At 39.8% G+C, this 12,364-nt stretch overlaps 1 protein-coding gene across 2 annotated transcripts; it reads right to left on the bottom strand.

Annotated features, from left to right (window-relative positions):
• Positions 1-48: 48 nt before the first annotated feature.
• Positions 49-10,985, bottom strand: ralbp1 (ralA binding protein 1). Of its 2 annotated transcripts, none has more exons than XM_022758199.1 (10): positions 10,923-10,985; positions 8,257-8,562; positions 6,839-7,270; positions 6,335-6,684; positions 5,585-5,746; positions 4,117-4,248; positions 3,656-3,766; positions 3,344-3,465; positions 3,118-3,238; positions 49-1,887 (listed from the first exon to the last, which is right to left on the bottom strand). In XM_022758199.1, the coding sequence occupies exons 2-10, from the start codon at positions 8,504-8,506 to the stop codon at positions 1,585-1,587; spliced, it is 1,983 nt and encodes a 660-aa protein (XP_022613920.1). In that variant the 5' UTR covers positions 8,507-8,562; positions 10,923-10,985; the 3' UTR covers positions 49-1,584. The 2 variants fall into 2 exon arrangements, with proteins under 2 accessions (XP_022613920.1, XP_022613922.1); XM_022758201.1 differs by lacking the exon at positions 49-1,887 and adding an exon at positions 2,820-2,974.
• Positions 10,986-12,364: the final 1,379 nt, after the last annotated feature.

The following is a 12,364-nucleotide window of genomic DNA, read 5'->3' as shown; positions in this document are numbered from 1 at the left end:
GTAAACTTGGGCTTTGTGTCAAAGACAGAGACAAGATATTCAGAGAAATTATTTGGATTGACACTTTATTCTTCACAGCATTATTCTGTCTGCAACAATAAGCTACAAAAGCTTGGAACAATATGAAAATAACCCTATGAGCAGCTTCTGAGCCCAATCTAGCATTTATATGTTTCAGTCACAGGATTAATAAACACGAATGAATCATGAGTCCAGATGAGATTGCTTCGATTTACCCATGACCAAAGCAGACGCAGTCACACTAGCATAGTTCATAAAGGTCATTAATAGAAAAAAAACATATGACAAAACATATGAGCTGAAAATACAGTATGTTTGCAATTTTACAATAATATACAGACACGGTAAGTAAGTCAGGCCATGCTACTGACAGTACTTAGCAATGCTCATGGATCAGTTGTGAAATGAAATGATTGACTAATGTTGCCTTCACTAACTGCCAGCTGATTCCATGAATCATAACTCCACACATCGTGAGTTAAAAAACATGATCAAATATACAAGAAAACTAAATAAGCCTCCTGCGTGTCTCTGCACACATTCTGGAGACGAAAGTCATCCCTACAGATTTGTTATGCCATCATAACACAGGAGTGTAACTTCCCATGTTTCCTTGTTTGTGCGAGAGGCAGAGATAACAGAAAAGATGACTGCACGACACAGGAAACTGCCTCCAGTTGTTTGTCAACATTTTGCAGTGATGAATATACTTTTTCTGCATATTTGTTTGCGGTTCATGTTTTCATCCACTGGTCAGCTGCGACATACAACACCACTGCTGTTCAAAGAAAAGAAAGCATCTACAATATATTTATACATATATTCATATATTACTAAAAAGCTGTAATTTAAAATCAATGTATTTCTTGAATAGGCATTTGTATTCTTCAGAATACTACTTAAATATATAATATATAGATAGACCAATCATAAATTCTTCATTTTTCAAAGAGGTTTTTGTAATAGTGGTTCTTTGGGGAAACGTGTCCAGTCTGGCATTGTCGGGTATGGCACAGTGGTCTCTATCCTAACATGACAAATTTGCATCTAGGTAAATGACAAAAAGAGTTACAGGGACTGAGAATATATCTAATGATTATTTCTCAAGTCTTTACCTGTGAAAAATAAACCTTCTGTAATCTCTCATTTCCATCCCCTTTCATGCTTTACGAATCCTATCATGCCTTGTTCCCCCCTCTTCATCCTTCATACAGGCTTGGCACTGTGGATTTGAAAATATGGTCCCCCCTCATCTCTCTGACTAGTAGCCAGTTGTCCGCTACAGCAGCTGCTCTATTCCTAGTTCGTTTGTGTTTGTGTTTGTGTTATGTATGGAAAAATGGGAAACAATGTAATTGATTTGTGATGACAGAGTCGGGACGCCAAAGACACTAGACATATAAGAGATTTTTACATGACTGCCACTTGGTGGACACAATCACTAATGAACTCACAGATCCAGCAATGTGAAATCTCCAGTGGATAACAAGTGACACTACAGAACAACTGACCAGCGGCAGAGACGTACGGCAGCACAGAGCCGCCAAATGCACCGCTGACCTCTCACATGTTGGTGTCTCTCCTGTCTTTGCTCGGTGAGGGCTTTGAAGGATCCTTAGCTGCCTTTCCATTGGCCGAGGCAGCCGTGTCGGTGCTGGCGGCCACCGTGGTGATGACAGAGCGTTTGGTTTGCTCATCGCTACGAGCCTCTGGGCTTGGTTGAGCAGGTGGTGCCTGCTCGGCTGGCGGCTGGACAATCAGTTCCTGCTGCAGTTTGTGGCTCTGCAGGAGGCGAAGCTGTACACGGAGCTCCAAGATGGCTTCCTGCTCCTCATGGATGGCCTGGTTCAGGTGGGTGTTTTTGTTCTACAGGGCAACAAAATACAGACAGTGCTCAAGAAACCTACGAGTTCATATAGTAATACTCGGAGAGAATGTACAGGGATGAAGTAAGAGGCATAGTGGATCTAGGGCCCCAGCATACGGAGGGCCCTCAAAAAGTCTGCAATTTTCTACTATTTCTATTTTGTCTTTGTCCTCAACATAAAACTGAAGTATTGGAAGAATTAACTATTTTGGCTAAGTTATTTTTACAAGGAGTTATTAAGTTTCGTTACTGTTACATATCCAACGTTAGTTTTAACAGCTGTTTACTTACCAGTCTCAAAGAAACGTTACAATCTAGAATCAAACTTTATTCATCTACTCATCAAGAGCTGTCTCCAGTGGTGATAAGCAACCCATTTATTTTGTTTCTATTTCTATCATTTCTTTTCTTCTACTGAAGTTAGCATGCTAACCAGCTAGCCCCTGCCCAGTTGGACTGTCACTCACTATCACTTTCTGATACAGAGCCACTGTAGCGTCGAGTCTGCTCTGAAGAAATAGCACTGCTCAGAAAATATATTATAACCTCTAGTGTTGCAAACGCAACAATGGCTGAAGGTCTTGGCAAGACTGGTAATATAACAGCTGTTAAAGCTGATGTTGGCTATGTAGCAACAGCAAAACTTACAAATAGCTTCCCTCTTAACATTGCTCCCTCTATTAAGGATTGTATCTTTAGATTTCTAGTTTTATCATGCTACTCTCTATATTACAACAAGGTTAGCACTACTCGGAAACTAATTAACCTTAATTTTGCAAATATGTTACAATGAAACTGTAACAGAAATAATGATGTATAATGTATTAAAACCTCACAGTGAAGTTTCATCCAGTAAATTCAGTGTGTTGAGAAAAGAGGCTGAAATATGCTGAGACTTTATTAAATGCATTATAACCACTACAGATGCATGTGGTTACTTGTTATTTATACAGGTTAAAAAAATGGGAGATTTGACATATGAAGGGAACCAGATTTTGTGCTACGTGACTAAGAATATATCAGCGGTTTTATTCCATATTGTTTAGGTCCACCTTTAAAAAAGCCTCCAGAGAAAGAAAAGCATGCCTAAAATGAAAAACTCAGTGTCACTGTTTATCAACCAGTTCAATCAATGTATTCTTCAAGTGTGATGTAGTTTCTAGATTTTACTCAGAGTTCAACTGAAAGATAATACTTAATGGCCAGTAATTTCTGAATGTTTTTCTCACCTCCAGTTCCTCATTTTGCTTCTGCAGATCCTCCAAAATCATCTGCAGCTCTTCCTCATCTTCACTCTCACTTTCGCTGTCTGATGAATACTCTTCTGTTTCACTGCGACCCTGCTGTCGACTGAGGAAAGCATTGCTGGATTACGGACTTACAAGGTATGTCATGCCTGTTGTGCATCACATTACAACATGTTTCATACTCAAAATGATCTCAGTCTTCTCTTACCTCTGTATATCTGCAATCTCTGCTCGCAGTCTCTCGATTTCTTCTTTCTCAGTAGCTATTTGTCGACGAAGCACCTGCTCGAGAGAGATGAGCTCCTCCTGCTCTGTCAGGATCTCGTTTTCCTGAATATGGAAAAGATGTGGGAAAATCACAGAATTATTCCATCCGTTATTCCATCTATTGTTATAGTGAGAGTGAAACTAAACTAAAGTAGGACAAACAATTTCAGAGTTTTGTGCCAAGTTTACTGGTAATCATTTGGTCTGAGCACATTCTTTTTAAATATGTAATGTGTTTATCTGAATGACTCACCTGTGTTAAGAGAAGGTTGATAACTTCCTCCTCATTCTCGGTCATTTCCTCTTTTGAAACATCTTCCTTTGACAGGCTTGCTATCTCCTGGGCGATTTTACTCTCACACTCCTGGAGGCCAGCAGAGGAAACATAAAGAAAGACAACATAATGGTCAGGCAGTTCTGGTTTGGTGTTAGGTGTTAATTCAAGTCTAACGTAATTTTTGCAGCCGTGGTTAGTGGTGGTGTTGTACTAGACTATGTTCCCAGTTCTCTATAACAAAATATCTGGTGCTCAGTTTCCAGCAAATAATTCCCATAATGCTGCGGGAGGGATCCTAAACAAGAGCAACTAACCATTGCATTGAAACCAAACAGGCAGCTGCTTGCTATATTATGATTAATTCCATCTTGAGCAGAAATTCAAAAAGAAAGACATAAACATCCCTACAGATACAACAGTACACAGACACAACTCACCTGGCGTTTGGCCTCCCTCAGTTTGCGTTTAAGAGCCGTCAGGATTCGCTGAACTTCCCAGAGTCGCTCCTCTTTGGACAAGTCCTTCACCCCTGCCTGCAGGTCCCTGTGCAGGCAGTTCAATAGGAACTCCTATAAGACACCCACACACACACACGCACGCACACATTTATGTTATAGGTTGAAACTTAGGTGACAATTATAATTAAAACAATTTGAATTAATGCAACAGTCACACGTTTGAACACCTTTATCATAAAACAAGTATGATATTTTATTTCCCCCAACAAAGATGTGAAGTTAAGAACGTCTGCTGCAGGGTAAGTGAAATGTTTGTTTATATTGCAGCGTGATGCATGTGCTGGAACATAAACTAAACATCATGAACTTCTGGAAGACATGGTATCAAAATATCAAGTCCTGGTACACTGAGACACTGAGGCAAAGATAAAGATTTGTACTGCTGACAAGACAATGTACTATAAACACGAGAAGCTTACTTTGCTAAATCCCTGCTGCATTACTATGTTTCTACCCTGTAACACTTTAATCCCTGCTTAAAGTGATGACAATCTATCATCTGCTTACTTCAAAAAAGATATGGAAATATTTTACTGTCCTTAGAAACAGCAATATACCCTCTATAATGAAGAGTTAAAATGACCTTTTTCTCTGAGGATGTACAGCAAATATACAAATGCACCAGAAAACAGGTGTTTTGGTCCAGTGTCTTGTTAAAGTACTCTCAAGTACAAATGGATAAAGGCTGCAACTAATGATTATATTCATTATCCATTAATCTGTAGTACATTTTTAAGATTAATTGATTAACCATTTTAGTCTACAGATGTCTGAAAAAAGTGTAAAGAACGTTCTTTGGCACTAAATGGCTTCAAATAGCTTGTTTTTGTCCAACATATATAATAATAATTTAATAATGATATAATTTAATTTACAATGATATAAAACCGAAAAAAGCAGGATACCTCACATTTAAGAATAAATATTTAGCAATTCCAACTGATGAATGAAAACACTTACCAAAATTTTGCTATTCAAAGGAAGGATTTCATACCCTTCTCATATCTGTCTGTTCAATATGAGCTGGAGCTGGTTCTATCCAAAGTCCAAAGATAAAAAAAATAAAAGAATATATGCCTACCAGCAGCTCTAAACCTCATAGATCAACACATTATATCTGGTTTGTTTAATCCGTAAAACAAACACAGTGTAAAATTGACAAGTTGTGGTTTCACAGAGAGTTACATGCTGGGCTATTTTTCTCTCTGGTTCTGCTTCACATTAAAACACACAAACATGAGAGTGCTTATTTCTCTTGGCAAGAAACAGAATAAGCAAATCTTTTCCCCAAAATGTCAAACTATTCCTTTAATTTTCCTTGAATCAATTCTGTCAATCAATGAATGGACTAAAACTGACACTTAGGCTGCATTAGGACCGAGCCCACCTGTCGTCGGATTTCCTCCTTGATGCTCTCCTGGGTCTCAGGCAGCGCCGGCATTGTTGCCATGTTGGACCAGCGTAGCGGTCGCACCACAGGCTTTAGCACCACGTCTCCAAACAGCTCCCTCACGTGTGTGAAGAACATGTAGAGAACACGGTTCCCGATCTAAACACAAGGGAAAAAAATCAGTGAACACAAAGCACACAGCCAGAGAGCACTGCATAAACTGCATCTATCCTTGCAGTGCACGTGAGCTTGTCTTGGTCTTATGTGTGTCAAACTGCAGTGTGAATTGTCTCTGCACCAGTTTCTCCAGAATTCCTGCATATTTATTTAGTCTGATTAAACTGACTCTGGACCCCACTCATTAATTGAAAGAATTGTTTATTTAACAGTGCTGTGGCTCCTGCTGCTGTTGGTTGTTGGTTCACAATAAGTGGAACAGCCACACAGATTGTACCCTGTGGGAATAAATTAGCTTCACTAAACTGGGCCAGGGTTTCTAAGATGAACTGACTGTTTGATCCAATAAAAACTCGCTTGGTTTGTTGCTAAGGGGAGGTTTCTTATCTTTTAGGTACAGTTGAGCCTGAGCCAAATTTCCATTTCTCTATTTGATGTTTAGTTTGCCTGTTGCTGTTAAATTACTGCTCTCTGTGCAACATTTCATCATATTTTTGCCCATTTTCTTCTTTGTTATTTTTTTTTTCCAATAATCTAAATTTTCTGCTTTATCTGTCCTCCTTCTCCGACCTGTATGGTTGGGTTGAGGACGATGGAGATATTCTGAATATTCATCTTTGTGTCGGCCTCCCTGGCGATGACGTGGTCCATGTGTGTGATGAGCCAGGAGAGAAGAAGTCGGCTGTCCGGCGGCACCTCGGTCAACAGCCTCTGGAACTCTGTCACCTTCTCGGCCTCCACCTGCCGACCGCAGGCGTCCTCGAAGCGCTGGGCCAGATCTCGACCCAACGGGTTCTCAGGCAGCTCGCGGAGGTACTGCTTCAGTAGACTGGCAACCGTGTGAGGGTCGTACTCCTCCAGGCAGGGGCACTCCTCACGGTCGTACGCCGCTTTCAGTTCATCAACCTTGGACTTCATACCTTGATCAATCACACACACAGATTAGATTAATCGACAAACTAGTTTTTCACTTTTTGCATATTCAAAAATTTTTTTCACAAGAAAAAAAAAAAAAATATATATATATATATAAATAAATAAATAAAAATCAACAACATCCCAAAGTTTCTATACCTGACACCCGGTAGATGCCCTCACACTTCATGCCATAATTTTCAATGTAGTCCACACATTCTCTGAAGATGGCTGGCAGCTGAATGCCATCATAGAGAGCTGTCCTCTTGACAGCTTCAGCCAGAGGAGCTCCAAAGATCGGCCTGAAGGTGGGGGTCTCCACTGGAACTGGCTCTGCCTCTGTGGTTGGTTTCTTCTTCTTCTTCTTCTCTTTCCACTGTTTCACCACATCTGCGGCCGTCAGGTCCTTAGATTTCTTATCCTTGGCCTTGTCCTCCTTGGGGCCCTTCTCCTTCACCTTGAAGTCCTTTTCTTTTTTCTTGGAGAAGCTCGGCTTCTTGAACACATGGATTCCTTTGGAACGCTTCATCTTGGACGGGCTCTCGGCCTCATCTGCTGAACTGTCCTCCTGGAAGGCAGCGTAGCCTTCCGCTGTCAAAGTAAAGAAAGAGTAAGAAGAGTCAGAAATAGGGTAAGATCTGAGAGAAGACACAACCCTGTTTTCTTATCCTCCTCTTCTGACAGAACTATGATAGCAGTGAAATAGTAACAGGAAGAGAGATGTGTGAGAGAGAGAAGATAGCAGAGGAGGGGGAGAATGGGGACTTAGAAAAGAGGTCAACCACCGATTTAGCATAGCTCCCACTGCACCTTACGCCTCTCCTCTCCAGAACCAGCTCGATTTAAATATTTTTCCTCAGAGCACACAGCTACAGGATAGTGTCAAAGACAGTTAACAGCCTCTACACAGTTTTTTACTCCTCCAAATTATCTCTACTCTGGGTTTCCCCCAGAACGGCCACAGTGTATCACACCACTGCCTGAGACACACCTTCACAGAGCTCTCTGGGTGTGCCCTGAAACTGCACATCTCTTCCTCTCTCCCACCGTACTCTGGTGTGGGAGCTAAATACAGACATGGAAAAATCCTGATACAAAGTAGACACAGGGGCTGACAACTACTCAGTGAAAAACATTTTCAGTAAAGGACGATTTCTCACTGCTACAGGCAACAACAGCCAACAGGATGGAAACATGCAAAGCCCTTCCTTTACTCAACAGCTACAAGTGAGGAGGCATTCAGCAACACTACAATGGCATTCAGTTCTCAGCTGCTCTATTGTCAAGTGTTACTGTCTGTTGGGAATAAAACAAGCATGTAGCTTTACCTGAAATCAGGCTAAAAACTCAAAGATTTCTATTAAGTTCGGAGCATATCCCTCTGGCCATTTTCAACATTTCCTATAACCAACAGTTTTTCTAGAAGTCACTTTAACATATTCTCAATTCAATTTAGTTTTTTTCCAGAGCTTTCTGGTCCAGAGGTTGACAAAATGTGACCTTGTGCTAAATTTTTTTTTTTTGTCATTTTTGGCCATTTCCAGGTTCAATAATCAAATTACAGGATCATTTCTTACTCCTTTTCTCCTTCTTCTTGAATTTGTTCTTCTTCTTGCTGTGCTCTTTGTCATCATCTGAAACGTAGGCGTCAGGTGCCTCGTGATGATGGCCATCATGAGGTGGTGATGGTTCACCGGTGCGGTACAACCCGGGGAACTTTGTGGGGCTGATCTCCTCAGAGCTGGGGGTGCGCGCCACGCCCCCTGGGTGCTCAGCCCTGCGCTGCTCAGCGGGGCTGCTGCTGGGGGGCAGGAAGCACTCGGTCATGGCTGCTCTGGCCTTATCACTCCTCTGGCTCGGGGCACATCACCTCTCCATCCCACCTGCAGTGAAAAGAAAAATAAGATACTCACACAATACAAAGCAGAGCTCTCAGGTAATCTCAAGGGAGTGCAGATTCTGCTTAGATCAGAGCCGGTCTACATCTTTTCAGTTGATATCCAGGTATTATTTATCTGACAGTATCCAGGTCTGTGAGTTTTTCCAAGGCTTTTAATTCTTTTTTTTTTTGTACAATTATTTTTCTGCTGACTTTTATTAATATAGACCACATTTGAACTAAAGATGATATAGTGAACTGAACTTGGAACACCAGCTTTCCAGTCCTTTTTAATCATAGAAACTTTTAACTAATCTATTTAGAGATGTTTGTAATTGTTTTGGTGCAGTCCGCATATGTACTACAATCGTATATGACTCAACTATGTTTGTGTCCTTTGCTGTAGGGAGGACTCGCACACAAAAGGGATCACGATCTCAATGAGTTTATCAGATTAAATAAAAGTTTGCCAGTGCTCTATACAGTAAATCACAGTTGTAATAATATAAAATATGACTTAATAGGAGAAGTTATAATTGTTGACAAATACACTACATTAATAAATACTTCAAAAGGTCCATATGTCTATTATTACATTACAGAGTGTTAAAAGCCATTATTACATGTTTATTATGCACTGCTAATATATATTAAATACAGGGGCTTACAGTTAAGTGTCATTGAAAAGACAGCTTTGTACACAAAATTCAAAAACCATGTCAGACAAGTGGACAAAGTGAAAATACAGGTTTGAGCTAAGATACGACTAACATACATTATTTCTGCAGTTCTAGAACTGCAGCGGTAAAGTCCTCCCACCAGATGGGGCTCTGCCATATGAACAAGCCCATCTTCCATGTCCTACTTCTGACATCCACAGGCAGTAAAAATAAAACTACAGTCCAGCTCACCAACCATAGAAGCTGTGATTTATCAGAAACAGCCATGATGAGTGTCGATAAGCAGATATTTTTTCATCTGATGAGCTCGATGTTCACACAATCATTTGATAATCAGGAATATGAAATATTGTATGCAAATTAAAATTTAGTCCTATTTAAGGTAAAACTTCTTGATCATGTCCTTGACCAGGTTAGATGGTTAACCACACCTGTCATCATATGGTCACATAAAAATAAAAATAAATAAAAAATAAATATCAGATTTTTTGGTTTTAGTCTCACATATGAAAGAAAATGTGAACGTTTGCACAATATTTTCCTATTAACATTTTTAAATGAATGTATGTTGGGATCCAAGAATATACTGTATATCATATATAAATCTAATATTACATTAAATTATATATTTTATAGCACACATTTAATGTATTATTGCCCCTATTACTGCTCCTACTCATTGGGATAACTGCACTTTTAATTGAGTTGTCATTGTGTCCTACTGCATCAGTTTGAGATGTTTAGGACATAGGGACGGTTAAAGGATTAATCAGACCTGTCATTAAAGAGCCTATGTGCCAATTGATAACACTGTATAATGGTGATCTATGGCAATGGCGTCCAAACGTTGTCTTTCTGAATACATTTTGTGGTTTGCAGTCTGCAAGGTGCAGGTGACACTTTATTTATTGATGCTGCTCTTTTTTTCTTTTCTTTTTTTATTGTTAAATTGAGCAAAAAACGAACTCCCAAGCTGTCACGTTATAGGCTACATGTTTTTAATCACTGCAAGTGCGTAATGGGGTTAAAAAGGACAAGCTTTAACTTCCTCTGCTGTTTACTGTAAGATGTTTTTCAAACTGACAGCTAGCTGGAGATCTCCTTTTACATATTGATACTAGAAACAACTCTTAAATTGAAGTGGACAGTTTTCCTAAGAAATTACATTGTGTGCCAAGAAGATAGATGTGATAACTGATGCAACACAACAGTAACACATTAACTAACACTGTCTTTACTGAACTCTAAATATAAAACTAATAATAAAGTCTCTTTGTCTGTCTGATATCTTAATCTTCCTTCGCTGTGGGCAGATTATCCTCACGATTTTACTTGCTCTGTCCTGTTTCCAAAGGAAAACTAACCAAATACAAAGACTCATATATCATCAACTAACTATTGAAGTACTCCGATTAATTTGTGTATCATTAATTTTAAGCATATTTAGATTATAATCTGTCATAAAGTAGAAGCTGTCCTCTGAATGGAAGGGCCCATATGCTAACGTTACTTCAGCTAGTTTAGCAGCTAGCTGATTAGCCAGCCTGTCCGTCACGTTTTAAACCGCTGTGTCGTCCAAACGAAACCAACATTAGAAACATAGTTAGCTACAGGTGCTAAACTCTATTTTGCAACCGCTGTACTGTCGCTGAACAAGCAAAACACAAAAGACAAGAAACTTTACCCCGCACTATCCCGTTCGGTCAATTTCAGAGTGGAGCTTCCGGCTGTCCGTATACTAAATAAACCCATCTGCGCTTGCGCTGCAGCAAAAGTGCACGATGGGTAATGTAGTTCGACATAGAATTGCCTCAGTTGCACGGAGCTCTCACCGCAAATGTACACTGTATGTAGGTTTCTTGGCCAAGACTGATCTGGAATTAATGAGGGATGTTTAGGCTGTGGTATCGTTTTGATCTTAACCACGAGTTCGCTGTTATTCAAACCTGTGGACACGACAAACTGTCAAACATTGTTTTGAAAAGAAACTGTAATCTAAATTTGGTGAAACCACTTGTTATTCTGGATCATGTGTACTTTCCCAAACGCTGTGGTTGGACCCAGAGGACTGGTGGTCATTCTGACATATGAAACACATTAGCCCTCTGCAGTGGTGGTACAAGTAGCCAACATTTACTCAACTACTACAATTTTGGGGTACTTGTACCTTACATGAGTATTTTAATTTTATGCAACTTAAAATTTATATTCCACTACATTGAGAGATAGGGGAGGTAGAGGAAATATTGTACGCTTTACTCCACTACATTTACAGCCATAGTTAAGTTACATTAAGATTTTACATAAAGAAAAGTATAAGCATATAAAATACACCACATTGCTTTAAACCAGTGATCTTCAACCTCTGACTAATTACAGAAAATGTAGATGGGGTCATATTTCAGACTAGCTCTACCTTGAGCAACAATAAAATGCTGCTCACACTTTGATTTTCCAGTATTAATAATCTAATGTAAAATAGAATCAGAGAGCAGGAGAACAAGTGGCCTACTTTTAGTTTGATATTGAAAGTACATTTTGTCGATAATACCTCTGTACTTTTACTTAAGTAGGTTATTTCATGCAGGCCTCTTATTTGTAATGGATTATTTAATTAAAAGGATCTGAATGCTTCTTCCACCACTGGTCCTCTGATCTTTGTTGGCACCGTCTGCTCCAAACCCACAGCTGCAGTAGCAAAATGAGGTCGTGACTCAATATCATAAAAAAAAGACAAACAAGGTCTCATTGTGTGTCTGGTACATTAGTCTGTGCAAACTGCTGTTGCATGCCAATTGGGAACAGAATCAGTGATAGGGCACCCCGCTGCCTTTTGAAAATGCACTGGCATTACAAAGAGCATTTGTGTGTGGCGGTGAGAGATTGGCATCAGCAAACGTTCCCTTTCCCCTCCACTTGCATGAGACGGTCAGTGAGCACTGGAACACCTGTGGACCAGAATGGTATAATAACAACTTTGTTTCCCCAGGAAATGATGCGTTTCCTGAGTCAGGCAACACTAGGCTAAGATTAGAGTAGGAGACAGGCAACAGAGAAGACAAACATTTACTATTCCACTCATGCTGGGCCTTTTTATACATTTTTTTTTTTTAACAAAATATAGTA

This window comes from Seriola dumerili, unplaced genomic scaffold (genome assembly GCF_002260705.1).
Source record: "Seriola dumerili isolate Sdu_G_001 unplaced genomic scaffold, Sdu_1.0 BDQW01000291.1, whole genome shotgun sequence".
NCBI classification, from domain to species: domain Eukaryota; kingdom Metazoa; phylum Chordata; class Actinopteri; order Carangiformes; family Carangidae; genus Seriola; species Seriola dumerili.
Note: the sequence above shows the minus strand (reverse complement) of the source record. Positions and strands in the feature narration are given on the sequence as shown.